This window comes from Nyctibius grandis, chromosome 25 (genome assembly GCF_013368605.1).
Source record: "Nyctibius grandis isolate bNycGra1 chromosome 25, bNycGra1.pri, whole genome shotgun sequence".
NCBI classification, from domain to species: Eukaryota; Metazoa; Chordata; class Aves; order Nyctibiiformes; family Nyctibiidae; genus Nyctibius; species Nyctibius grandis.
The window spans coordinates 7,026,488-7,054,014 of NC_090682.1; the positions used below are offsets into that span (position 1 = coordinate 7,026,488).

A 27,527-nucleotide genomic window follows, 5' to 3' on the forward strand; every position below is an offset into this window, starting at 1 on the left:
GCAGCAGAGAGGCAACACTTTGGTCAGAATGATGACAACGTGAAACAGACTCACAGAATCAACCAGGTTGGAAGAGCCCTCTGGGCTCATCGAGTCCAACCGTTGCCCTGACACCACCATGGCAACTAGACCAGGGCACTAAGTGCCATGTCCAGGCTTTTCTTAAACCCCTCCAGAGATGGTGACTCCACCACCTCCCTGGGCAGCCCCTTCCAATGGCTAATGACCCTTGCTGAGAAGAAATGCTTCCTCATGTCCAACCTGAACCTCCCCTGGCGAAGCCTGAGGCTGTGTCCTCTTGTCCTGTCGCTGGTTGCCTGTCTCGCTGGGTTGTACCTTGGAGCGTGCCGCTTCAGAGGCAGCGGCAGACTGAAGGCACTAGCTGTAGCTGTCTCGCTCTTCCTTGAGGCGGTGTTTTGATAAATGTTGATGAGTTTAACTGTAAAACTAAATGACATTTATAGCGCGATGTACGCTTTTCCCATGGCTTCCTTTTATCTCATGGTGTTGCGCATAGAAGGCATTTAGCGCTTTACTTTTGTTTAAAATGACAGTCTGAACCTCGAGGCCGGTGGGTTTTTGTACAAAGGTGAAGACTTAATTAAAAACTCAATGCAATCCATTTTGAACTTGAGCAGGACCACGTCCAGAAATGTTTTCTTTCTTGTTATTTCTGTGGTTCTTTCCTGGTGTCCTCGCTGTCGCTCCAGAGGCGCAAGGGGGATGAGGCTAACGCAGTTTATAAAACGATGGGTTTATTTTTGCGTGCAGCATGTGGTTTCTTTTCCCTTCCTCCCGGCTTTGCCTTTGTCCTGTTCGCCAGCAGACAGACACAGGTTCTCTATTGAAAACAAGGCACGAAGAATGGGTCTGAAGCAGGCAAGCTGCGTCTTTAAAAATAAACACTGGCTCAGGGCTTTGTGCCTTCCCCTCGGCTGGCAAAGCGCTGGCAGCAGGCAGCAGCGTGCTCGGGAGCATCTGCCCTTTCTCTTCTCTGCGCGGGTTTAGTCAAAGCAAATCCCGTAGATGAGGGGGGAAGAATACAGAAATGCATTGTGTGTCCCCCAGCTTGGCCGAGCTGCTGGGTGGAGGCTGAAGAGGGGGACGTGCAGGATCTGCAGCGAGCAGATTAATGCTCAAGACGTTAGCACTGGTCTCGGGCTAACATTTATAAAGCCGATGGGTGGCAGATTGAGGGCTGATTCCACATTTTTTCTTCCTCTCCTGTAAAATAATAAATAGGGTAAAATAGCTCTCGGAACTGCCTTTATCGCAGGGATGAATCAGGACAGTTGGTGTTGCAGGAGACGTAAACCTTACAAATATGTTGCCCTTCAGGCTAGCATTCATCACGGTGTCTGATCTGGCGTCTAGGCTGAAGGCGCTTGTTGTAACATACTTTGCAGGAAGGATAAAAAGGTTTAAATTGGAAGGAGTTCTCCCTTTGATCGTAACGCTGCTGCTGAGATTTCCCCCCTGTTTTTTGGGGGGAGCGCGTAACCTCACTGACGGTGTCATGCTCCCTTTGACAACGGCTTTCATCGCTGATCCCTAAAAAGAGCAAAGGGGGGGGTGACCCTTAAAAAAAAGAAAGGAAAAACCCCCCTAAACGCCGTCCCCCCTCTGCGTCGGGCGGTGTGTGTACAGATGTTGTGCAGATGTTTGAGTGACCGCTGTGGTCCCAGTGCAGGGCTCAATGGCAGCGCAATGACTTCAGCAAAGACGGGACGAGGAGACTGTCTTGCCCCTTGGCTGCCGGGCAGCTGGGACCGCTCGTCCTCATTCCCGGGGGGCACCTCCTCGGGCACGGCAGGGACCGAAACCCGGGCTCGGGGCACTGAGGTCGTGCGAGCAAAGCGCCTCAAAAAGCTGATACTGCAGTGGGAGTCGGGATCGGCTTTTCTCCCATGGCAGCAAAGTGGGAATTGACTTCAAAGGGCAAAGCGTAAGCTCAGCTTAATCCGTGGAGGAGAGCTCATCCTTCTGCAGCCGGGTTTGTATGTGGAGGGGCAGTTGAGACGTACGAGCTCTCGGTTGCTTGAGCCGGTGAATACTTTGCCTTCTCCTTTTATGTGACCGTAAACACTTTGAATAAAAGTTCCGCGGGTGTTTTATTGAGGGCTTACAAAATAACTTGTGTGTATAATGCAGCAGGTGGAGTGTTGTAGCTGAAAGCTGACTGCATGGTGTCTGAGCCAAAGAGTGGGAATTGGCCAGAATGCCCCAAGAAAAACGCTGTATTCCAGTTTATCCTCTATTATCCCATTGTGCTTCGGGACGTTTTCTACACGTTCGCACATTTGTTATTAATTTTGCCATTTACTTCTTGCCTATTGCCTGGAGGAGCTAAAGATTTCAGAATGGCTTTAACTTACGTGTGCGGGTGCTTAAGGGAGAGCCTTTCTTTAGGGAAGGGACCGGGCTGATGTTGATCCAAATTTATCTTGGGTGCTTTATGGAAATGAAGATTTCTTGGGTTTAAAAGATATTATTAAGCTGCACGTTGTGACAGATGCTGCTGAGAGGAGAAAAAAAAAAAAGATGTTAAGAAATCTGCAAGAAATGGGTTACAGGTGTGGATATAAGACGTATCTGCTCATTAGAGTAAAATGAAACCCATCATCTGACTTGAAAGAGTTTTCCTCGTTACCGGAGAATCCCATAATTGTGACTAACCCTTATGGGCGGTTTTGGGGGGCACAGGGCAGGTGCTGTCGTGTCTGGGAATGGAGCGTACACCAAAGCGGGATTCAGTAGTAACAGCATCTTCACAAAAGGCTCGGAAATCCCAGAGCGGCTCGGAGAGGGAGGCTGGGGTGGGCCGTGTCCCTGCAGGGCCTCTCCGTCCGTGCGTAGGGCTCCAGCCCCGCGGCAGAGACGGGGACGGCTGGGAGGCAGCGGGTGCTGTTAGTGCTGTTCCCATAATGTAGATGTACTGGATACACTCGTCGTGTGGGAAAACTGAATATTTCATCAGCGCTCCCTGCTCGTACCTGCAGCGACCTGCGGCGCGTCGGACCGGAGCTCCTGATGGAGCGAGTCGTGGCAGAGGGGGGAAGTTCCACGTGTGTGTTAAACTCCGGATTAATCAAGATCTCCTTCTCTCCTTAGATCTGTGTCTGTGTGTCCTTGGCGGCGATGTAGCTCTAAGATAAAATGCAGATAAGGAATTCTGTGTTAGGGCGACATTAATAATAAATGAGTGTTGATCCTAATTGAGTGTTATTTAAACACACCGAACGGAGGCAGCAGCCCGCTGGGACCGTCTCGTGTTGTCAGACGGCTTCTCCCTTGCTGGTGCTGCTTCGAGCACCCCCTCAGCAAGGAGACCGCAGCGGTGGGTGTTCGGTGGTGACCTTGGTGGGTGATGGCTTTCAGTGACGGCCGGGGGTGAGGAGGAACACGAGGGAAAGGTGCACGCCTTGCGTTTCTCCCAAGGCTGTGCCCGTTACTGCACTTCTGTTCATTCCTCCACACTCTTCCTCGCTTCTGCCTTTTGGGGTCCCCCTGCCAGCCTCCCTCAGAGCCCGCAGGCGTCGCTCAGGGGATCACTGCCTGCTCCTGCCTCCCTTCCTCAAGCCCTTCCCCACAAAGACCTGCGGTGCTCACGCGGGTGTCCTCTGGATGATGCTCTGATAAACCTCCGACCTTATGAGAGCGAGCCAGTCTGTTAGTAATGACCTTTTATTGTCTGGCAATGGACTCGCAGCTTCCAGGATAAAAGCAAGAGATCAGCTGCTTCTGCTGCTTGGAAGCTGTTCTCCTGGAAAGTTAGTTAAGCTGTTTGAGCATCCCTACATAGGTAGATAGATAAATAAAAAGCTGCAGTAGCAACATCTTTCATTTAAGAATTGTCAAATGGGTTAAGAAATTAGTTCTGAAACAGGAGAAACGCAGCACGCAGCTTTCCAACGTAGCTGTGGCAGCAAAACATGTAAATGGTGCTTTTAGGCATCAGCAGCTCCGTTGTGGTGAGCGTGACTCGTAGGATTCCTCCTTCAAACGCTCCAAACCCATTAACGTGAAATATGGCCGTATTCCTAAAGGCTGCGTGTCTGGCGATTGTTATAAATTGTTTTCTGTCACGAGGTTTGGTTAGAAATGGGGAACAGAAACCTGAGATGTGCAGAACAGGCTTTGTTGCAAAAACTGGAGCTAATGCTGAGCCGTGCCAAATGCTTCCCCGGCCGGTTCCCCGGAGCCTTGTTTGCCGTCCCCCCGCCCCGGTCAGTGACAGATAAGATCCGTATTGATCCTCAGCATCTGCCGACGGTAACCTCTGAGGGGACAGGCGCTGTATGGCTGTGGAATTTTATCTGTCGCTGTCTGGGTAATAGAAAGACAAGCATGACATCTAATCCCAGCACAGGTGACCGACCATAAATCTGCGCTGCCGTGGTTACTGGTGACGGCGGGGATGCGAGGGGAGGGGGGAGGCGGCGTTAGTGGGCACCGGGAGGGCAGGAGATGCTCTAGGATGAAAAACCCTTCAGCCAAAAGTGCATGGGCTCTCGTTCTTAAGATAAAAGAAATAGTTTAACTCGTTAGATGGGGTGTGGGCTGACTAGCGGGTTGTCCTTGCCGAGGGATGTACCACGGGCATGCGGAGCCCCGTCAGTGCCCCCCGCTCGGCGTGTCGGGAGGTGCCTGGGTGTGGGGGGTCCGTTGGCAGTGGGGCCCCCCAGCTCCCCGCAGGCAGTGACGCCGAGCGTTTTCAGTGCTGAGGAGGCAGCAGAGGAGCTGCTTTCCTCTGGGCTCGCAGAGCCTCGCCGCCCGCGGTGCTCCCGCAGGGTTACACATCGGTTTTCTCTCTCTGGTGGTTACAAACCAGGTAACCACGGTGGTTACAAACCAGTAGGAAGAATCCCCCGATGCCATTTCATCACGCAGAAATTCACCAATGTTTAAAGTGCACACAGCCTCCGGTGCCCGTTTGGAGCTGTTGTCATCTTTTATTCTTACTCTTAAAGCAAGCAAAGCCATAAAGGTGGCTGTAGCATTTTTTTCTCCACAGACTTAATGGCTGTGCACACCTAGCTTGGATTCGCGGTGTATTTTCCTGAAGCGTATGTTTCATAACGCAAACACGCTCCCCACAACAGGTAGTTTTTAGCACCATCTCGCACGTTCTCTCTGAAACGCGGAGAGGAGCTCAGCGGGGAAGCGTGAGCTGGGGCTGGGGAAGGAGCCGCTGCCTCGCCGGGTGCGTCGCTGCCGGGAGGTGCCGAAAGCGTTCACACGTGCGTGCGCTCGCTAAAATATGGGCTGAGAAAGAGGGGAGGTGGGGCCCCGTGATCGCAGAGGTTGGGTAAAGCGTGTGCCAAGGAGATGAAAGCTGGCACGGAGGATGCTGCGCGGCAGGAGTGCTTTGTCCCTGCAGATGATGTCAGATAACATGCACTAAATTAGAAGGTAAAAATACTGGTACAAGGTAAGTATTTCCACTTGCTGCAGTCTGAGCTTCAGAGAGAGGAGCTGAGCTGTGATATCCCCTTCCCTTCGTGTTCAGTTTGGTGCTGGGGCTGGAGCCCGTTGCCTTGCTGTATAGTACCTGCCGCTCTTGGTGCTCGGCAGATGGGGATTCCCACAGGGCAGAGGGTCCCAGCGGTGTGTGGAGGGTGACAGACCTGTGCAGCACAACAAGCTGGAAAGTGAGATATTTTTTATTTTTTTTTAGAATTCTGTTTGCCACCGTTACTTTTTTTGAAGAGCTTTTTGCCGTGGGAAGCAGAGTTGCATTTTGGCCACGCTCAGTCGGTGGGCCACAGCGAAGATGTTGAAGAAGGAGTAAGAGCTGCTTGAATGCAGCAAAATCTCAGAGATACGTGACTCGGGGTCACAAAAATGGTAGTTAGATGTTATTAGGAGACCTAGATGCCAGACCCAACCCTTCCCGTGGCTGGCGCAGGACCTCTCCAGCTGCAGCAGCGCTCGCACGTGGCGAAAGCCGTGTCACGCGCTCGCACGCGTGCGTGTGTTTTGTAGCAGCCTGATGTAAAATTGTGATCATTCTTTCGCCCGTGAAAAGACGTCATGAAATTAACTCTGTAAAAAGCGGTTGCCTTTTCTTGCCGACACAATTAGAGTGGATTGTCTGTTCTTCTCAAAAGTTCAAGTGTGACGGTTGGAGCTTTTTAAAACGGTCTCTCCAGGCGCCAGATGCGCGGAGCTCCAGCGAGCCCTTCCAGCTCAGCGTTGACAAGTCCCTTCTCCCCGCTTGAAGCAAATCTGCAGAGAAATTAAATGGCGATGCGATCTCCTCCTTACCCTGCTCTGCACGGCTCCTGTATCTGATCGCCACTCTGTGGTGCCCGCAGTCTCCCCAAAGAGGCGGTCCGTGGGGTGTGTTTTAAGAGGATGCTATCTCCATGATGGATGGAGCGAGCACAGAAACTGCTCAGTGAAGAGGAGTAGCAACAAGGAGACGAAGCTCGGGGAGTAGGTGGATTGCCAGGTGTTTATGAAACCTGCTTCACGTTTATCTCAACTTTGGCTGGTTATTTAACCGCCGCGGTCCTTGTAGATAGCTGAAATTGATAGATGGGTTTTGACATTCGGATTACATTAATTCTGTGGATTGATCATCGTGTCGTTTTCTCCTCTGGCACGTGAACAAATAGTTTGTGTATTTGTGTGGGTTGTTTCCTTTGACTCAATTTATTAAGAGGAATTTTTGTTTACGTTTATGGGCTTACAAGGCTCAGGTATGATGAAAATCACTCTTTCTTGTGCCAGTATCCTGTAGACTGAATCAGCAGTGCTGCTGCTCGTGATAGAGGACCTGTTGTTAGGAATTGAGGAATCGTGCTCACGAGCACGTATTTTTAATCTTTCCCTCTTTTCTCCCTGACGCTTCGCTCAATCCCGGTGTGCTACAAGTGGAGAAAGAATTGATTTTAAATGTGACCGCTGCTTATGAGCCAAGGTCCCTGGGCTGTGTCCAGCTAGGAGGAACTTGTTTGAAACGCAATTTACTTGTCTATGTCTTTGCAGTCCTAAAAGCAAAGACTGCAGTGGTCCAAGGCAGCAAGACAAGTGCAGAAATTGATTGTGTAGATTCCAGCCAAAGCCGTTCCTCCGGCGTTGCGTCCCTCCGCCTCATTCCCCCTTCCAGTAAGTGTAAAAGGCGGTGTCATTTCTTACACTGCACAGAGAGAGGCGGTGAATGAGGCCAGAGAGTCGCTTTGGGTAATGAAGGAAATATGCATTGTGGTTTTTTTTCTGTCCCCTTGCATTGCAGATACCTGTGTCAGCTCTTGTACTCGCTCATTAACAGCGTATACGTGTGTGGTGTATGTATGGTAGTTCACCCTGAAGCCCCCTCGGAGGACTTATACTCGAGGTCAGGGTGCTCAGGAGCCCAAGCCAGGTCCTGGAGGCTGTCCCTTATGTGCATCGATCAGTGGGGAGAGGGTTTGATCTGGAGTGGGCTTCCAGCAGGGAATGGTTGTCTGGTGCAAGGACAGTGGCCATGGCTTTTACAGTCCACTCACATGTAATAGCTGAAAATCTGTCCCCCATAAGCCTGTGGGGTTTTTTGCCATCAGCCCTACTCATGCCCTGCTCCCCGCAGTATTGCTGTTTGGCAGGTGGTTTAAAGTTGGTTTTCAATAGTACCTTTCCTTTGCTTCTCTCAACTTCTGTCGTTCTGTGTTGGGTCCATAAACTTCATTCCGCCCCCAGTCTTTCCTTTTCTGTTACAACATCTTGTAAGGCTGTAAATGTGTCTACTTCAATGCTCCTCAAAACGCTTACATGCTGCCAGCAGGTATTTACCAAGAAACCTCCTGAAAGGTGACATGAAGATGGGTCTAAAGAGTTCTCACCGCACGTTGCGTTTTTATTTAATTTGGAGTTGGTAATTGGTGCCGTTCACGGAAATCACTTTCTTGTCTCGGCGAGCGGGCGCAGCGATGCATACAGATACCCAAAGGTGTGCGCGTGCACGGCCGGGTGCTTTCTGTTCAGCAAGCAAATGCAGGTCAGCAGAGCAGGGGGGGCTTTGCAGACAACAGCCGGACCAGACGCCCTTTGATTCGGAATAAACAGGCAAAGTCCGTGCGGCCGGAGGTGCTGGCGGCCTCAGACCGTGCAGTCAGCGTGCCCTTACGTGCACCCTGCCCGGCGTTAACCCCAGGCCTTGGGGAGAAGAAGTCCTGCCTTGAGAGGGAGCCTGATGCCAGCCTGGACCGAGATGCTGGACTTCTAAAGCCATCAGTCAGCGGGCTTAATGTAGCAGCATCCCGGCATGAAAAGCTTCAGTGGCTTGAACTTCAAATAATTTATTTCTAAATTACTTCTACTGTAATTCTTATTAATTCAAATAGGCTTCTAAGCTGATGTAAAATTCAGTAAATGCAAGGAACAGTTTAATGAATTGAAAATAGGATTGAGTCTTTTAAAGTAAATGTAAAAAAATATGCTAGCAATAATTGCTTAGATGGAAATCGAATCTTAATAGCTTTGTTAATGATTTGTAGTGAATATTGCGTTTAGGAGAACATATCAAGCTGATCCTTGTGCAAGAACCTTGTTTTGAATGGGGTTGATAAAAGTGTTCCCCAGAAGCAGTTAGTAACGTTTAATGTTTTTGCTTGTGCTGCTCTTGAGGTGTGTGAGCATCATCGATGGGCTCTGCGCTGCTGTGGCGCGTCCTGGTTGTCCCTTAGCCAGGCGAGGTGCAGCGCGGGCGGCTGGGGTGGCTCCTCCATTGGTAGCCTTGGGGGTCCGCGCGGGTGGTACGTGGGCGATGGCTCTGGGGACCTGTCCCCGAGTGCGGGGATGTGTGCCTGTGGTCCCGGTGCTGTGGGGACATCGGGCAGGGCTCGAGGCACTGGCTCCAGGACCAGGGAATGGGCTCAACCACATACCGTAACCTTTTGATGGGTTCTCCTGCCCGCAGTTGTCTGTAACCAGCTTTAAACCCCCAGGACTGGGTCTGGAGTCTCGCACCACACAGACACGGGTTTGTTTTGATAAGTGACACGGTTGTGTCCCCCACCTCTGATCGGGTGGGTTATGTTACTTGACAAACTCGCATGTTACAGCAGTTAGAAGTGTTGACAACACTATGCTAAGGGTGCGGATAGTGTGGTGGGACGGCTGGATGCTCCTCTTCTCATGGGGGGTTTGAGCATGATCAGCTTGTGGAAGGGGGAGCAGGAGCCAGGAGATGTCTGTGACGGGCTCTTCGCACCTCTTGCAGTGGGCCTGGGGACCCTGCTCTGGTACGGGTGTTATTCTGTTTGATAACAACTTTTCATGTTGCTGTTTAAAGTTCATCAATCAGGAGAAACTAAATTTATGCCAAGAGGGCAGAAAAATGTGCCCAGACTTCAACGCCGTGCCATCAGGCGTGGAGAGGTGTCTGACGATTTATCAACCTCTCTCTTTCCAAACGATGCAAACTTTTTGTCAAGCATTTCTTTCCAAGGCATGTCAAATAATAAGTCAGAATGAAAGAAAAATGGAGAGTGTGCAAGGTGGGATGAAAACGTGCCCAGAACTCTGAGCGCGCTCCACGGGCCGGGGTCCCTCGGGTGGTGTCCCCCGCTCCTGCCGTGGCTCCGCGCTCCTCTGCTCGCCTTCTGACCTGCCAGACACTTGGGACTTATGGAAAAATTGAGATGCAAAGCACTATTTTCAGATTCGCATCCTCTGCATTCGTTAACACGTGCAGCAAATTCCTCGGCGTGCGTGTGATGTAACGATCCGATTCATTAGGAGGAGAGTTTTCGAGGTGATGACCTGTAAATGATTACAAGGCTCCCACAGCATAATTGCATCAAATTCTTTTTTTCCTGCCTCTGGACATTAATAGCGCCTACTGATTACCCAGAGTGAGTAAAAGCTGGTTCCCTAAAGTCTGTCTGCTCGAGTCAAAGGATAAACGCTTCTTACAGCGAATTGTTCTTTCAAGGTAATTTAGCAAAATTTATCTGTTGAGAGAGGAAGTGAATTTCTGCCATTTCCATGCGGGTGGCGTGGAGCGTGCTCCCCTGAGGCTGGTACGGGTATTAAAGCACGGAGGCGTGGGCCGTGTCCGGGGAGAGCTTTCCCTCAGCCTCCGCTTTAAAATGCAGCGGAGGGAACGTGCCGGGATGAAATGGCTCCTTTGCACTACGAAGAGTGCTCCGTAATGAGGCCGTGCCGTGCCCATTTCACACACAGGTACCACAGAGCAGCGCTTTTTCCTTTGTTCCCATCGTAGAGCTCCCTCCCGATTACTCCGCTTTGATTAGCAGTGGCCAGTACGGTTCGGGAGCGAAGGTCCGTACGTGTATTCCCCAGCATCACTGGTTGGAGCGCTGGTCATGCGGGTGGTGGTGTCTGTGCAGCGACGTTAGCGTCCGTCCCAGCAAACCCCAAAGGTGCTGTGCGAGGTGTGTGTGCTTAGTTATGGGGCAGGTAAGAGGGCGAGGGTCCCATTGCCATCTGACCCTGGTTGCCTGGAGGACCCAGGGTGACGTTCCTCCGTGGCCTGCCCAAGGTGCCCCCTGCAGAAAATACCCGTTCTTCCTCAGTCAGTTGAAAGCTCAAGCTGGTTTTGGCAGTGGTAGAGCTTGGCGTTCCCAAGCGAAGCTTGCTGGTGTCCCTTCTCATTGTGCTCTTTCGCCTTTGCTCCCCTCTGAAGGTGACGGTCAGAACTTGATCACCGAAGATGTGACGGTGGTGGAGGGAGACGTGGCCACCATCAGCTGCCGGGTCAAGAACAGCGACGACTCGGTGATTCAGCTCCTGAACCCCAACAGACAAACCATTTATTTCCGAGACTTCAGACGTAAGTTTCTTCTTTCCTTGTTTGATAACAACCTTTCCTGTGCCCAGCTTGCGCTCAGGACACAGCGTTTGCTGAGGTCTCCTCTTTTAATGTAATGCTAGACACTTAGAGTTTAGTCAATTCTTTAGAGGGTAGCTGAGACAGGCAATCATAATCTCTCTCCTTAATGGAAACCTTGATGGTCCCCTTTAAAAGTCAGACCGTCTTACTTTGCAATAGGAATTGATTGTAGTAATTCAGGGTGAATTGCAATTGAGTGCCAAATATTTAGCTGACACAAACAAATTGAATAGGGCGACGCCGAGACAGCGCAGTGTTCTCAGAGGTAATCTGTTGGGTTTGAAGACTGAAAATTTCGAGACAATCTGTGCTTCTTTAGAACCAAAACAAAATCTCCCATCACTGACGTGTCCAGCGAATGCGTCTGGCTTTGGTCTAGTGTCAGGTATCCCTGCCTGTGGCAGGGGGTTGGAACTAGGTGATCTTTAAGGTCCCTTCCAGCCCAGACCATTCTGTGATTCTGTGATCTAAGAACAGAAGTATTTTATAGGTCCAGAGATGAAGGTAAGCAGCAGGTTGGAAGCTGCAGCCGGGAGCCCGTGGGGTGCTCGTCTAGCCGCTGCTGCCGTTTTCACAGACCTTTGGCTTTGTTGCGTGGTGAGAAGGACGCTGCGTCCCTCTCCTCGGGGTCACTCAGGGTGTGCTTGCCCCGCAGCGCTCAAGGACAGCAGGTTCCAGCTGGTGAACTTCTCCAACAGCGAGCTCCGAGTGTCCTTGACAAACGTCTCCATTTCCGATGAAGGAAGGTACTTCTGCCAGCTCTACACTGATCCCCCCCAGGAAATCTACACCACGATTACAGTGCTCGGTAAGGACCAAACAGGTGCTTGTGGTGAACTTTGGGGTCCCTGGGTGCACGGGCTCAGCGGGACGGGGCTCTGCACGGCGCTCGGGGAGCTCCAGCCGCCCAGAGACAGCGGCAGCTCTCCGGCCATAAAACACAGCACGGGCTTGAATGCCAAGTGCTCTCCCACCAGCTCAGCTCTTCAGAAGGGCTGTGAGGTTTTCCTGCACTTTGTGGAGTGGGATTTAATGCCAGCCTTCGTTTGCAGACAGCCTGCAAGGCTTGTTTGTGCTGTCACTGCTCTGTAAGAGTATCCGAGTGAATCGTTTGGATTTGGGGGCAGGTCTGGACCTGCTGCCATCCTGGAAGGGATGTCTGTGCACCCCAAGGCTTGGCAGAACGGCACGAGCTGGGCACGACCAGCCCTCCGCCGTCCCGTACCTGTTTTCCTCAGGACGAGAGAAGGCACGTTTCTTAGGAGGAAGGGAAGATAAGTTACAGTGGTTGCATCTCATTTGGTGAAGTGAGAAAGAAGTCAGCCAGCAAGTAAAAGCTGTAGAAAATGTCTTTCAATAATTAGCCAATACACAGAGGGAAAATAAATCACTGTGAATGCTGCGTAGCGTGGTGGAACTGTTCAGTTTATGGATTTTGTGTTATCAATGGTCAGACTGCTCTGATCACATCTGGGTCCTTTTCTTTCCAAACTTGGGGACTTGAGAGATTACACTTTACTGAGAAATGACAGCGTCTTTGCCTGTCTGTGATATTCCTTAAGGGAAAGCATCACTAACAGCATCTCTGGTGAACATCCTGACGGCGTGAAGATGCGTAAGTTCCTGCGTGTTTGTCCATTGACTGACATATCCAGAGAAGCCTTGAGTTCAGCTAATGGGAAGCGTTACAATTACCTCCTGGTAATCGTAGTGAAAATGTGTCATGTGTGAAAGAACGCCAGGTCTCTCGTTTGACACGGGAAGCCTGCCCATGTGCTGATTGCAGGGCTGAAGTTAATTGTGCTCCTGCACAGCCCTGCCGAGCCCCCGGCTGCCCCTCGCTCCTCGGGCGCTGCCAGGCTGCGGTGCCCCACAGCCGGTGCCGGTGCCCGTGGCAGCAGCTCGCGCTGGTAGAGCCCCTCTGCAGATTAGCAGCGGCGTTTAAGGCTCTATTAATGGGAGAGCCTGAATCATGGAGGGTGACTTAATGCAAGATCTCACTCGCTGATTAGTTTAAATCTTCCTTCTTTTCCTTAATGAGATTTGCTTCTTAGGTTTTTATACGTTGTTTAAATACCGTTTATAAGCAGATCTACTATAGCTATTACGTTTATCAACACCTTCAAAGTTTTAGAGCGCTTTCAGTATTCCTGGGAGGGTGCTCTTCTCTCTAATCGTACACAGGCAAAAACAGTTTGTTGGATTTCATTTCACTGCTGACAACGCTAAGGAGGTGTTTGAAATAATAGCACTTACTTTATCCACCTATAAGCCAGCACTGCGTGTCTGTCAAGTGGGAGGCACAGTGCAGGTTTTTGTTGGTTTCTTCCCTATTGCTGACTCCCTAATTAGGAGAAAAGATGAGCCGGGGCAGGAACACCTTCTCCACCAAAGACCTGCGGTCATCACTCAGACTTGGGGGTACCTGAAGCTCTGTCAAAGAGCAGCTTTGCTGATCTGCTGCTCGTGCCACTCGCTGCGCAGAGCGGAGCGGAGTTTTGAGGCGTCCTCCTTCGTAGTCAGCATCCGCGAGAGCTTCGCGCCTGCTTCTCCCTGCCTCAACCGTGTGCCCCCCCGCTCTCCCGGGTGCTTTAACGTCTTCTGTGACAGACACGGGGGTTTATTCATGCTTAATTGGAACATGTGAAAAATCTCAAATATGTAGCCCGTTCTGTTCTTTTCAGAGAAAAGCCACAAGTGACTAATTAGTCCATTTGATCATCGGGATGGTATTTATACATATTTGTTCTTCATTAGCTCCAAAACGCATTAGTCACACTTGGACTATGCAGTCGCTTAATCATATTGATCAGAGCAAAGTTGAGTTTCCTTTGGAAGTTCTGGGTTTTCTCTGAGGCTGCAGCTCTGCTGCATGAATTCTTGATGTTCTTTTTTTTCCCTTTTTTGCCTCACTAGCTGGGGGTGCTTTCATGGGGAAGAAACTCCTTCTCTGTGTCATGATTTTTAAGCCTGTTGTCACATCTCTGGGTTGTGCTGCAGTGGTGCTTTACCCCTGAAGTTCTAGCCTGTTTCTGAATGTTACTGGATTGTTTTTCGTTGAGGATAGTCTCCTAGCTGTGTGTTTGATGCGTGTCTGGGGAGAAGGGCAAACCGCCATCCTAAAGGAATCGCCCCGTGACGCGGGTGCCTGTCGCTGGGTGCAGAGCTGGCCCTCTCCTCCCTGGGATGTTGTGGTTGGTGGCGGTTTGCTGGGGGACACGGTGCTGTTCCCAAGGGGATGCCCTTCCACTCTGGCTTGTGCCCGGTGGCTTTTTGAGCGTCTTAAATGAGCTTGGTGTTTGCTGGCGTGGCTCCGCTCCTCACGGCTGAGCCTTGGAGCTGAACAGCAGGAGAGAAAAACTGCCTCGCGAGGTTCGAGGCACGGTGAGTAATGCGCTTGCAAATGTCAGCTGCTGTGTTTCCTCTCCTTGTCAGGAGAAGTCAAGAAACGTGCACGGAGTCAAGCTGTATTTTTAAATAGCAACACACACAGCCGAATAGCGCAGAAGGCGAAAGCTCTTCCCTGGAACGGTGCCTGCCTGGGAGAGAGAACAGAAAGTTACGAGTTTGATAAGTAATAATTTGCGAAACCACTATGATTATTAGGTGGAGAGTGAAAGTGCTCGCTGTGATTACGGTGAAACCGCCTGTCAAAGGATGTGATCGATCGAAAGATCAAGTAAATGCTGGTGGCCAGCTTCCTCTGGGAGATTTTATGGGCTTCCCTGGAGGTTTTGTCTTGCGTTAGTGATCAAAAAATGCTTTCTTCATCCAGTATGTGTCGTGTTTTCTTCGTTGTAGTCCCGCCACGCAATTTGGTAATTGATATCCAGAAAGAAATCGCCGTTGAGGGAGAAGAGATTGAGCTGAACTGCACTGCCATGGCCAGCAGACCAGCCACCACCATCAGATGGTTCAAAGGGAACAAGGAGCTAACCGGTAGATGTATCCTCTCAGCCACTTGCTTTTTCAGATAGCTGAAATGATTTATGTAACGCTGGATGTTTGTTCTCTGTTGCCAGTTTAATGGGGGGGAAAAAAAAAAAGAAAAAAAAGTGGAGCGAGCTGCTTTAAAAGCCATCTCAGGAGCAAAGGAGTGCGTGGGCACGCAGATTATCCTCTAACACAGAAGGGCAGAGCTGCGTTTTGTCCTCTGCCTGCCTGCCAGACTCGACTGCGGGGTTCTGGGGTCCTTCTGTAACTGCGGGCAACCTTGGGGAGCCCTAAAGCCGTGCACTGAGTTTACTTCTGCGATGGCTTGTGTAGCTCTCTGCCCTGGTTTGGGTACGAGCGGGATCACCTGCGCTTTGGGCTGCCAAGGTTTTCAGTTCACCCTCACGTCTAGCTCTCTTGTTTGTAGAGTGTTTGCTCTGTGTTCAGCTGAATATTCATACACGATGGGTTTCTCGCTCTCCCCGAGGTCTGGTTGCTCCCGGTATTTGCACATTCAAGTCGCCGACTCTGATTGCATGTGACGTGCTGTTAGTTTAAGTCCGCACGTAGATGTGAGCGTGTTCGACAGCACCTTTGTGCTTTACCCAGTCTGAGACGCTGAAGAGCTCTCTGCAGAAGTCAGACTCATTACTTCAGCCCCCCCACACAAGGGCAAGATAAAACCCTCTCTTTAAGCCCAACACCTACGCGCATCTGAGCAGGACGCGTGCTGAGAAGGGTGGAACGCAGACCTGCTGCCACGTGAGGTGGTGCCCCGTGAAGTGGTGCCCCACAGAGTCCCAGCCCGTGTTGCCGTCGACGTGGGGTGCAGACCCCCCAGCGAGCCCTTTCCGGGCTCCTTCCCCGTTCCGGCAGGCAGCAGCGCAGTCAGACCCTTCGTGCCTGACCTGTCCGGCTTCTTGATTGAGTTTTCTCGTGTTGGCGATCGCGTCCCAGCTTTGCTCTCTCTTTGAAGGCTGCTGAGCTGAGCGGTAGCTTCTTGCAGTACCAGCTCACCCTGCTGATTCTTTATATTTCTTTTAAACAGAAGCAGAGTAACTGTAATGCTTGGTTGCAGGTTGCAAATAGCGGGGAGGTGTAGCTTTGGTGATCAGAAAGCCTTCCCTCTAAATATCAAGGGGTGTCACTTACTGCAGCTGCTCTCTGCTTCACTTTAATATATTATACAGAAGTATTTTATGTTTGAAACACCTCTGCTGCTAAAGTTCCTCGTAACGTTTTAGATGTGAATTCTTACATGAAAAGCCACAGATAAGAGTATTTGAAAACGAAGCAGAGGTGCGTTGTCAGCCAGCGCTTGCTGAGCTGCTGGAAAAACCCTTCTTCTTGCTCCTTGTTTCCGTGCCGCGCGCTGCGGCACCCTCCAGGCCGGTCCTGCGCCGGGCTTGGCTCAGCCACCGCTGCTGTTCTCCCCTTCAGACAGAGTGCTGCTGAAACGCTTCAGCCTATCAACGCTACTTTTAATTAAGTTCATCTGTTGAATCGCTTTTCTAACTAATGGTTGGTTCAGGAGCGGGAGGGGATTTGCAGCGCGCTGATTTGAGGGTTCGGGGATTTGTGGACGGTGGAAGGGGATCGTTAATGATTGAGGTGACGTTAATCATTGACGTGCCTGTCCTCTCCCACAGGCAAGTCGGAGGTGGAGCAGTGGTCTGACATGTACACGGTGACCAGCCAGCTGGTGCTGAAGGTGGGGCGGGAGGACGACGGCGTCCCTGTCGTCTGCTTGGTGGATCACCCCGCTGTCAAAGACTTGCAGACGCAGCGTTACCTAGAAGTCATGTGTGAGTAGCAGAGCTTTTAATTCTTTCCCTGTCTTCCAGTGCTCACTTAAGAGGTCAGGAGCTATGCGCTCCGTGATGAAATGATACCGTAGATGGGGCTTATGTCCTGTTGTTTAAAAACTGAAATCAAAACGTTGGGCACCACCTCGTGGGTTAAGCCACGACTTTACCTGGTGCTTCTGCAATACGATAAATACCTTCATTCTCTTGAGAAATAACTTTCTCTACACAGAATTTGCACTGTCAAAGCTTCCTGGCTGGGCTTTATAATTGTCAGAACAGATTAAATCTGAGTATTTTTCTTCTAGCAACCTACTTATCTCTTTGAAAAGTGCTTCTGTACTACCACATCACAGTGACTGTCCCTCATTGGAGTTTACTGGCGAAAACTTGGTACTGTGCGAAGGAAACTCAGTGTTGTGCATTGTGAACACGCAGCACCGACTGGTTTTCTAACTCAGCGTGACATGAGTTACGGGGAATGTGTAGTAACACCGCTGATGAAGGCCAGCCTACTTTCCGTAGTGCTCCCAGCATGTTCAGTGTTAATAATGCATCTCACTTCGTTTAGGAACTGCTTGACTGTATGTGACATTATCAGGGTTTATGAGCAGGTCCCTGAGAATAGCCGGGGTCCCAAGTGCAGCCGTGCCTGAGTTCCAGCTGGGGCGATAACGGGGCTGCTGCACCCACACACCCCTGCCCAGAGAACAGCTCCCAAGAGCCAGGTCAGCCAGTCCTCACAGCAAGGCTGGGGTGCCCCAGAAAACTGGGCGCCGGGACGAGTCAAAGGGCTCCTTTTGTGGGTTCACTTCAACTGTAACACTACATTAGAATGAGAAGGGGAAGTTTTGTATTAACTCATTTCATCTGCTTCATTATGTAGTTTCATTATGAACATCTTGGTTACAATTCTCCTATCTCTGAAACTAGCGGGCAGTGATGTTCCCGTAATGAGGAAAACAGGGATGATCAGATACTGCCTAAATTGGCAGATACCAGGTTTCTTGCGACTGTGCTAATGTGTAATTCATTTATGCAAACCTAATGTCCATTAACATTTCTTGGAGAGCTCCATTAGCTTTAATAATGCATTAACACCTTTGTGAGGCTTGATCAAATACTTAACGGGGAAAAAAAAAAAACATCTCCCCTGTTAGGCGGAGGTATTGAAACCTTGCAGGGTTTGTTCCCCTTGTCTGAAAGGGCATGAGGTTACCTTTGTGTGGTCCTCGCTGCTGTCCTCGCACCCAGAGAGGCGTCACTCCGGATCAGCGAGCCGTGTTGCTCATGCCAGGGTCTGCTCTCACGTTCTCTTCCCGTAAGTCCTGCCTGTTCCCACCAAGGGCACAGCGGATCCGCCTCTTTGGAACATCAGGAGGACACAGGGAAATATTTCTCTCATCAGATGTTGTATTTCTCTGCACTCAATGTACCCAACTCGAGCGTGAAACGCGTTGGGGAAGGACAGGAGGATGATGGATGGGGCCTTCTCAGATAACGAGGTATTGCGTGTCTGACTGAATTCCAGACTATGGAGAGATTTTTTGGAGGTGTTGCCTAAAATATGTGTTTATTTTATTGAAATGTTCTTCTCTGCTCTCTCCCTGGTTGTTTCCAAGCGTCTTCTCAGGTGCTGAGACTGTCACATCTGATGGGGAGGGAGGACTGGGTCTCCTGCTCCTCCTCTTGTGCATGGGGGGGCTTCTGCTAGGCAAAATAATAGCCATGCTGCGCGCTCTGATGGCGCCGTAACACACACCGAGCGCTTGGAACGAGACCCTGAACTTTACAAATAAATAGCGATTCACAGCGCGTGTACCGAGGCAAAAGGCTGTTCTGCTGCGGTCAGCACAACTGCGAGTAAGACTGATCCGTGCTGAGTAATAACCTGTCCTGCTCGTGGAGGAAGGTATTTGTTGCATAGATAATGTGGCACAGCCTGGCCCTCGGTGAGGTTTTGAGATAAACGCTTCCACGTGAACGTGGAGTGTGTTGTTAGAAAGAAACCTCTGCAAACCAGCACTCTGTGTATGAAAACCTGCTGGTAATGCTTCTCCTTAATATCATTAAGGAGTGGGATGGAACCAGATATTCTCAGAGACATTTAAGTTCAGCCTTTGCAGCACTTTTCCTTACCTCATCCCATGATCCGGGAAGGGAAAGTGACAAAGCCTTGATCTGGCATTTTCTCTGCGTTGGTTTTCTCTTTGCTTTTCTGCAGTTGTGACTAATTCATTTTTATAACATCTACACCTGTACTTTTAAACTAGGCACCGATGGAGTCTGTTTCAGCCTCTGCTGTTACGATGGGAGGATTCTTTGTGCCCAGTTATGTTAAAAATCAGGCATATATGTATGCTGTTGCATCTCTGGTAAGCCTTATATTTCCATCAAATACAAATATTAATTGCATACTATGCAGTGAAGTGATTAACATCAGGGTAATTTATCATCTGGAGATTTCTAAAAACGACTAAATGAGTTATTTTGTTCAGCGAGGTGTTGACCCCTTCAGAAACTTTGATTTAAAGCTTTTTTTTTTCTTGTTCTTTTAGTAAATATGAAAAGCACCACAATCAGCCAAGTGTTGAGTTATTTGATTTTCTGGGGCATTAACCACTCTTGTTTGTGACATTTCCCAGTTGGGTGCTCGTTTGCAAGCTCATTAATAAGGTTTTCTCGGAGGAATGTTGGTGGGAGTGAGTAGCACGCAGCACGGCCTGGACTCTGCCTCTTGCAAGCACTCCAGTATCAAGAAGGGACGCGTTTGTGTGTTGGGCTTTGGCTTCCCTGCTCTGCCCCACGAAGGGCTTCAGGTCCTTTAGTGAGGGAGAATTTTGCAAAGTGGTGCTTGGGGTCCAAAGGCTCTTCCAGACAAGTTGTGATCTGCCAGTCGTGCGCTTAATTGTTATTTTAAACATGGGATCTATTTACTTAATAGATTTCTGTGTTTCGGCTGAAAATGAGCAGCGCAGCCTCTTGTCCTGGCCAAAGGTGAGGAGGAGACTGGGGGCAAGTAGTGCCCGTCTGAAGCAAGCCGTATAAAGCGTTGTCTGGGTGATTTTGCAGCTGGAATTACCTGCAGCGGGCAGGAACCCTGCGTTACCCGCAGGAGCCTTCCCCTGGGGATGCCATCTGTCACCGTTCCTGCCAAGAGGTGCACATCAGGCATGAGTACAGTAATCACAAAATGGATGTGAAAGCTTGGCGTCGGGCCCTAATTTCACGGCGCAGGCAAGGCGATTTTCAGCTGAATCACTGAAAGAATCATTTTGTCGTTTTCTCCGCTGGCAAACAGTCTGGCGTTGCCAGAGCCGCGTGCTGCAGTACCCCTGTCCCCAGCCCGCTGCGGGAGCGTGTCTGCGCTCGCCTCTGCCATGAGGAAACCAGCCACACATAGTCGTGTGTGGTTTGCTTCATGTACGTGCTGAGCTGTAATTTGGAGCAGAGAGAGAGAAACCCTGTGCTGAAAATGTCCCGGGGTCCTGGGCAGCCCTGCTTGCGGCGTGTCCCCTCCATCGGGTGGGCGTAGGCAGCTCAACCCTCGAGAAGCTCAGCGTGGTTGGTGCCCGTTCCTGCTCTGCGGTGGAGCTCCTTGAGCCCCAGCCTGCTCTCAGTGTACCTCTTGTCTCCCTCGTTCGTGTTTGTGTACGTTTTCCTCGCGGTGCAGCGCGTGGGAAGGCAGCCTTGGCCTGTCTGCCCGCCTCGGCTGCAAGGGTTGGCTGGTGTGTGGCTGGTGAGGGTTGGTTAGGAGTCACCTGGACTTCGGAAAAGCAGCAGTGTCCCCCAGAATGTTCTTACTGTGTTATTAGTGACTGTTTCAGTGCAGGTTTTGTGTTCTGTGTGAACAGATTGCTGCGTTGTAGGAGCTGGAGCACTTGCTCGGAGGTTGCTGGAGGAGCAGGAGCTGCTGGGCTGTGATGATTCAGCTCGGGTACGGCTGGCTTGGCCCCAAAGAACACGTACGGCAAGTGCAATGCAGCTTTTCTGTCGCAGCTTCTAGTAGCTCGTGTGCACAGTGGAATTACTGGATATGACCAGAGAGTTAAATTTATTGCGCATCATTTCCTCGTTATGCATATTCTGATGATTGTATTTCAGGGGAGAGGCGTGGGGGCGAGAACGTAACCACCTCTCACGTGCCTTGTTGTGTTTCCCAAGAAAAGCAGCCTTTTATTTAAGCCCACGGGACATGGGCTCCAGCACCTCGGGAGCGCCCGCTGCCCAGCCCCGGAGCTCCGCAGGGCACGCGGCCCTCGGGAGGAGGTGGGAGGTTGGGTGGGAAGGGGGGTGCAGCGGAGGGGCCCGAGGCTGGAGTGTCGTGGTGCCCCGGGCGCACGAGGAGGTCAGGCTTGCCAGATCCATCCAGTGATGTGCTTTGGGACGGGGAGCTTGCCTGCCTTGGAGATCGTGGGTCGGCCTGATGCAGGGAAATGGGTAGATATAACAGGCTTAGGACCTTGTAAGGCCCCGAACTCGGTACAGAGCGATATCTTGGCTGATTAATGAGATCTAAGCGTTATCGACGGAGCGCACGTTTAAATGGATTAAGAAATCACTAACTGGCAGAACTCAAAGGACAGTCATTAGGGAGTAATCAGCGAGCGATGGTATTTTTAGAGTGAATGCGCTGGCCAGGGTGCGTGGCCTGATGCTGTGCCGTGCTCCCGCGATGCATTGGGAGCTCTGGAGAAGTCGCTGTTAATGATCTTTGCTGATGGCGCAAAAACTGGGCGAGCAGCTAGTAAGAGGGAGAACTGGGACAAAGGCAGAATAAACCTCTGGACCACAGAGCTTTGAAACCAGGAGGCTGGGGTTGGGGCTTTAAAACAGCCCAGGCTGCCGGGGAAGTCCGGAGGGGAGATGTGCCCTCACGTCGTCAGCTGGGCTCCGTCAGAGCTGTCCTGCCGCTTCGGCACGTGTCAGCCGGAGGAGGCTTCGGCATCTCCGTTGCTCGAGAAATTCAAACATCAGGGGGGGAAGGAGCGTTTTCAGCACGGGGCGAGGAGCGGGGCATGCTGTCCCCTCTGGGAAGGCTGCGGCTCCCACGCTCGCAGGCACGCCGCGCGCCTGCCATGAAAGAAATCTCATCCAGCGCAGAATGGGCTTGTAATAAGTTTTTCAAATTGGTTGCTGCTACAGCGTCACCTTTCGACTACTGGTATTTAACCTTGTATATCACTCTTAGCTTTTGAATGAATTTAGCTTAATAAAGGTGCCTTATTAAATTACTAGGCTGGTTTTTTTAAGCCGCTGGAAATAGGCATCCTAGGAAATAGCTTTGGGTTGTTAGATCTAATTGGCTGCCGGTGGAGTATGTAGTGGCTTCGATGCATAGATGCAAGCGGTTATTTTTAGGTAGTAATCCAGCAGTGTGGTATTAGGAAGTTCAGGTTGAGGATTTTGGGCTGCTGGAATGCCATGGTCTAGTTGACAGGGTGGTGTCAGGGCAATGGTTGGACTCGATGATCCCAGAGGGCTCTTCCAACCTGACTGATTCTGTGATTCTTTGGGTTCATCTTGCTGCTCTCGTTTGTTTGATGGAGCCCATGGTGCTGGAGAGCTGAACTGGCAGGGCTTGCCTCCTGCGCTGCTGGGAGAGCTCACCTGCTTTGCAGCTCCTTCTTGGCACAGCAAGCCTTCGGCGTGTTCCTCTGGGTTGCCATAAGTCGTTGTCAGCTGGTAAACAGCTCGTTAGAAATACTAACATTTACCTAATGGAAACAGGATGGGAGCTCCAGGAGAGGCAAGCTGCCGGGGGTGTGCAGAGCTTTCCCAGCACAGGGTGCTGGGGTCTTTGCCCGTGTAAACTGGGCTGCAAAGGCTTTCTGCAGCACAGAGTATAACAGCGTCCGTGTTCCTGGCGAGGGCTCCTAGGTACTGCCGCAAAGCAAATAATAAATAGCGAGCAGATGGCCGGGGGGGTGGGAATTGTGAATGGGAGCGGCGTTTAAGGCGCTGCCTGTGATTTACTCGCTGCATAATACCCGGTTTAACTCGTCTTCCCATGTTTACGCGTTGTGTAAGCGCTCGTGGCGCAGCCTGAGCTCAGAGCTCTATTTCAACACTGCTTTTGCTTTCCCATGCCTGTGCCACGTCCCTCCCAGGGCTGGCTGGTCCCTCTGAGGCCGTGGCCACCGCGGTTTGCAGCCCGCAGAGACACACAGGTTTCATGGCTGCGAGCAGCATCTGCAAGGGGGATTAGTTTATAAAATGTTTGTGGTACAGTCATCTCAGGAGAGGATTTACTCGTGTAGCTTATTCCATTACTGAAAATTATGAGAGTTTAAATTGGTTAAATCCTGACATGGGTTTTTTTTTCTAATCTCTGTTATTCCATAGGACGCATGTTAATGAGTTAAACACAGTTAATAAAATACAGCAAGCCAATATTTTTGGTAGCAGTTACTCTCAAAGGAAATAGAAACATTTAAATGGCTTCAACCTTTATGCATACTGATTTTTGCCTGCCTTTGTTCCTTACAGTTGAGTAAATTCCTGAAAAATATATATGGCTTAATGGCGTTGGTAGCATTGAATTGATTTCTTGCACTGATAACATTTTAGCTACAGCTTAGATTGCGTTTTTAATCTGCGTTTCAGTTGGAGGATGTAATGAATTTTTTAATTGTGGACTCTAGGTTTGTGGTCTGGCTTTTTTTTTTTCCTGCAGGGTCTTACTGAAGTGGTTTTGAGCTGGCTCCCTCACTCCAAACGGTTTAATTCTCTGTGTTTATTTTAGCATTTAGAAGAGCTTCGTTTGGACGGAATAACATCTTCTGTCATTTAAACCAAAGCAGCAGTGCTGCGACTTCTTTTTGTGTTTCTAACAAGCACCTCTTGCCCAGCCCAGCATATTAATATGCGTGGACTAATATATAACACGCGATAAAGCCTGTCAGCTCCGAGCACCACAGATATCTCTGGTTCCACCTCGGCGTGAAGGCAATGGGTTCCTTGGAGCTCGAGCGAGTTCAGAGCTAAACTCCGACAGAGCCCAAAGCGTTTCCCGGGGAGGTGCGAGGCCGAGCCCGGCTGCTGCCCAGGAACACACGGCGGCAATAGGGGAGCGGAGGGGCCGGGCACCGCGGAGCTCACGCGGTGTGACGCGGCGCTTGACGAGACGCTGTTTTTGTCCCGCAGATAAGCCTCAGGTGCGGGTTTCTCAGAACTACCCGGTGCAAGGCCTCACGAGAGAAGGGGAGCCGCTGGAGCTGACGTGCGCAGCCTTCGGAAAGCCACAGTAAGTCGGGCGCTTCCCCGGGCCGGCCCAGGCCGTGCGGCGGTGACGGGGGTGCGCGGACGTGGGTCAGGCCCGTTCCTATTGCAGACACTCCACGTGCCATTCTCTGCTGCGAAGACAGCGTGGCACTGTGAGAGAGAGCTGCTTTCTGCGCCGGAGCGCCTGCTGTGCAATGAGGAAGGCTGTTTTGCTTTGCTTTTACCCCTACATAGGTAATTACCGAGGGGCTCCCACTCGCAGAGCCCCTGGGAGGGCCTTCCCGGCCACCCCGCAGCAGGCCCTCAGGTGCAGAAGGGAACAGCCCTCTTCCCCAGGGAATGGCTTGGGTGGCAACGGGTGCAATTAATCTGCAACGGCGAGGGCAGGGGCCTGCGTGCTGGATCCTAACGGGGTGCCAGTACGCAGGAGTGAGGCTGGCGCCAGCGAACTGAGCGCTTGTAGAAGTGGTGCGGATCCCTAAGGTAAGGCAGCTCCTCTCTGCTCGTATTGACTACGCGATCATTTTCCTCCCTTTTTGGTGCCCTGTGTGGTTTTTATGAAATGCAAGTTTTACTCTTTCTCCTCTTCTTGCCATGCCCGTGAGGCTTTCCTATGTAGCTGAAGAAATTTTACATCAGGAAAATCCTGGCAAGGGAGGGTAGATTTTCTTCCACACTTTCATTGTTGTTCTCATTTAAGTTTTGTCAACTTTTTTTTTTAAATACTTCCTCTTCCACTTGGATTTATGGCTGTCAAGGATTTCCTACCCTTTTTTATTTTCATCATGTTCATAAGATTTGTGCAAACATCCCCGAAATCCGCCAGCGTCTCCTGGGAGCGCGCCCAGAGCTGCGGAGTCCCCGCAGGTGCCGGGGAGCCGAAGCCATCTGGTGTGACAGCCCTGCCGCGGTGGGCAGCGGCAGGCAGGGCGGCAGCGAGCACGGAGCCTGCCTCCCCTCCCAGACTAGTGTCCTCACTCCTGCTCCCCAGTTCCTTCTGCTCGGCACGAGGGTGATTCCTTCCCCGGACGCTCAGCACGTCCCCTGCCGAATTCCATTTTAATACCCGTTCCCTGCTCAGAGCCCCTTTGCTTTCCTTCTCCCGTTTGCCATCATCTGGGAAATGAACGAATAGGCTGCTTTACTTTTTTTTCCTTCCAGGCTGTAAGACAGACACATGTTAAATAAGACAGCCCCCTCTCCCCGGCAGCACACCACTTCACGTTACGGCAATGCCGGTAATGTGCTAGGAAGTCACTTATGTAGGTCACTTCACCTGTGTCTCTCAAAGCATCAGAAAATATACAGCAAAATAACGGGCTGTGTTTAGCTCTCTGGTTTTAAGACAAACATTTCACAAAATCCTTTACAGAGGTTTAGGATGAACAGGGATGTTTCTCCAGTTAAATAAAAATAAATTTTCCATAAAATTTGGCAACATAAACATTGGGGGAGGGAAGGTCGGGGGAAAAGTTTTGATATTGATACAGCTGTTTTGTTAGATTAGACACAGAGACCCCAGGGTGGTAACAAAAGTGGGAAGGTACTGGAACGGTCCCTTCCAGGCCAGCCAGGGTGAGACAGGTCTCTGAGGTCTGAGCTGCTGCCCGGCTGGCTCTGCTCCCTGTTGTGGCTGGGATGTTGAACCTCCAGGAGCTTCTCCATCACGATGGTGGTCTCCCAAAGCCCGAGCTGTGAGACACCTCCAGCAGCACGAGCTCCCAGCAAGGTCCCACGTGCCACCTTTGGAACCGGGCAGGCTGAAGGACGCTTCACGCCATGCAGCTCCCCTTTAAGAGCTCGCTGCCGAGTCGTCCTGAGAGATGCTGTGTTTTTCTCGCTGGGGAAGGCTGTCTCAGGCATAGCAGATCTGTCCCCTTACTGCTGCTTGAAGACTATAATAATAATAATAATTTTTTTTTAAATGACCCCCTCCAAGCCCTGCAGCCCTCACTTTCTTCATTAGCTCTAACAAAACACGCCGATTTCATTCCCTAAATGATGCAAACCTGCTCCTCATTCTGGTTCCGCTGGCCAAGGGGTGCAGGAGAGGGGCTGCCAGTTGGGACGCGGGGAGAGGAGAAGGGCATTCCTCTCTTCTAGCTGCTCAAACGCTCTCGGTGAGCGGCACGGCCACCGCCGAGGTCAATAGGTCCATCGCTATGCGGAAGGGTTCAGGCTTGACCAAATCATACTTGTTCTGCCATATGCTGTCCAGATCTGCGCTCAGAGCACCCTGTGGATGCACATTTAGTCCGTAGCCTCAAAGATTTCAGGTTTACTGCATAAGCGATTCATTAACCACTAATGAACTTTCTTCCTGCTTGCATTAGTGTTTTCAGAAAATTTAAGGTCTGGATACAGTTTCCTGTTGGGTTAAAATAAATTTAAAATAAGGAAGCCCGACAGCATCTGGGCTTGAGTAGTGCCAAAAAGTATGTGTTATTTCTTTACAGTTTTTCTTGGTTTGGGCTTTCTGTCTGTGGATGAACTATTGAAGATGCCATCTTTACCATAGGAAAATAGTAATGTGACTGTCTCTTTTTCTCCCTCCTCTGTAGGCCTACGGACATGAGGTGGTTAAGAGTAGATGATGAGATGCCTCAACACGTTGTAGTGTCTGGTTCAAACCTTCTCATTAGTAACCTAAACAAAACAGATAATGGTACATACCGCTGTGAGGCTTCCAACGCGGTGGGGAAATCACATGCGGATTACATGCTGTTTGTATACGGTACGTGAGAAACCCACCGTTCTTCTAGACTCCTTTACACGTAATTGCCGCATCCCGCGCTCTGAAAGCTTTGACAGACCTTAACGTTTTGCTTGGTGCGAGGTTTGCAGGGAGCTCCCGACACCGCTGCATTATGCCGGGCTGGGGTAGGGGCTGGGAAAGCCTTCCCTTGGCTTCTGTACGTCTCGGTGCCGTGCAGCGGGGGCAGAGCCCGTGCCCGGGGAGCCCCTTCCTCCAGGGCTGTGTCCGTGGGCTCGCCACGGCCCGCGGGTGCTGGCCCGTGAGGCACAGGGAAAAGCCAGAGCAGGGGCCCGGGAGAACTGTGCGGTTCTCTGGCCCGACAGCCTTCTCCATAATTCCTTTCCCTTTTTGTAACACCTTCTCCAGTGCCTTCAGCAACGGTCTGGGGGGGTTTCCAGGTCTTTCATTAGCAAGGTAAATTACCGAAGAATCAGCCAGCATCCCCAGATAATTACAAACCAGTAAATAAACTGGAGGAATGAGATGTCTTAAGCCTATCTGTGGCTGCTGAGCAGACACTAAAACATGTCTCAGCATCTTTTTAAAGCGCTGTTAAGTACCTACTTTGATTCTTCATTTCCTCTGTTGTGCCATTGCTGTAAACCTTGTGCTCCTGTCACGAGGCGCTGCCTGTAATGAAGATCCAGTAGGCGCTGGAAGAGCGATCCCCCAGTTTAATTATGAGCAGTTCCCTTGGGCTGCATATTTAAACTTTCTCTGATATGGGTGGTTATGGTGTGGCTGGGCGAAGCTCGTGGTGGGTATTGCCTGTTACTCGGGTGGGACAGTAGCTTGCTTTGGTTTGAAGTTCATTCCACGCAACAGCCGCCTGAAGCTCTGCAGTCCAAATCCTCTTGCACGTGCTCTGATCCAGATAAATAGTTGACATCGCCTATGCAGATGCTGCTTGCACATGAGCCATTTTAAGCCCAGTCTTAGAAACCTGCCCAAAGATGGAAGCTAGTACCAA

At 50.8% G+C, this 27,527-nt stretch overlaps 1 protein-coding gene across 7 annotated transcripts in view; it reads left to right on the top strand.

Annotated features, from left to right (window-relative positions):
- CADM1 (cell adhesion molecule 1) overlaps nt 1-27,527 on the top strand; it is a 132,021-nt gene that overhangs the window by 78,112 nt on the left and 26,382 nt on the right. For all 7 annotated transcript variants that reach the window (XM_068418118.1, XM_068418117.1, XM_068418119.1 and 4 more), the window contains exons 2-7: nt 10,634-10,780; nt 11,496-11,648; nt 14,642-14,779; nt 16,423-16,578; nt 23,725-23,824; nt 26,364-26,536. In XM_068418118.1, the coding sequence (XP_068274219.1) occupies nt 10,634-10,780; nt 11,496-11,648; nt 14,642-14,779; nt 16,423-16,578; nt 23,725-23,824; nt 26,364-26,536 (867 nt within the window). The remainder of the gene's footprint in view (nt 1-10,633; nt 10,781-11,495; nt 11,649-14,641; nt 14,780-16,422; nt 16,579-23,724; nt 23,825-26,363; nt 26,537-27,527) is intronic.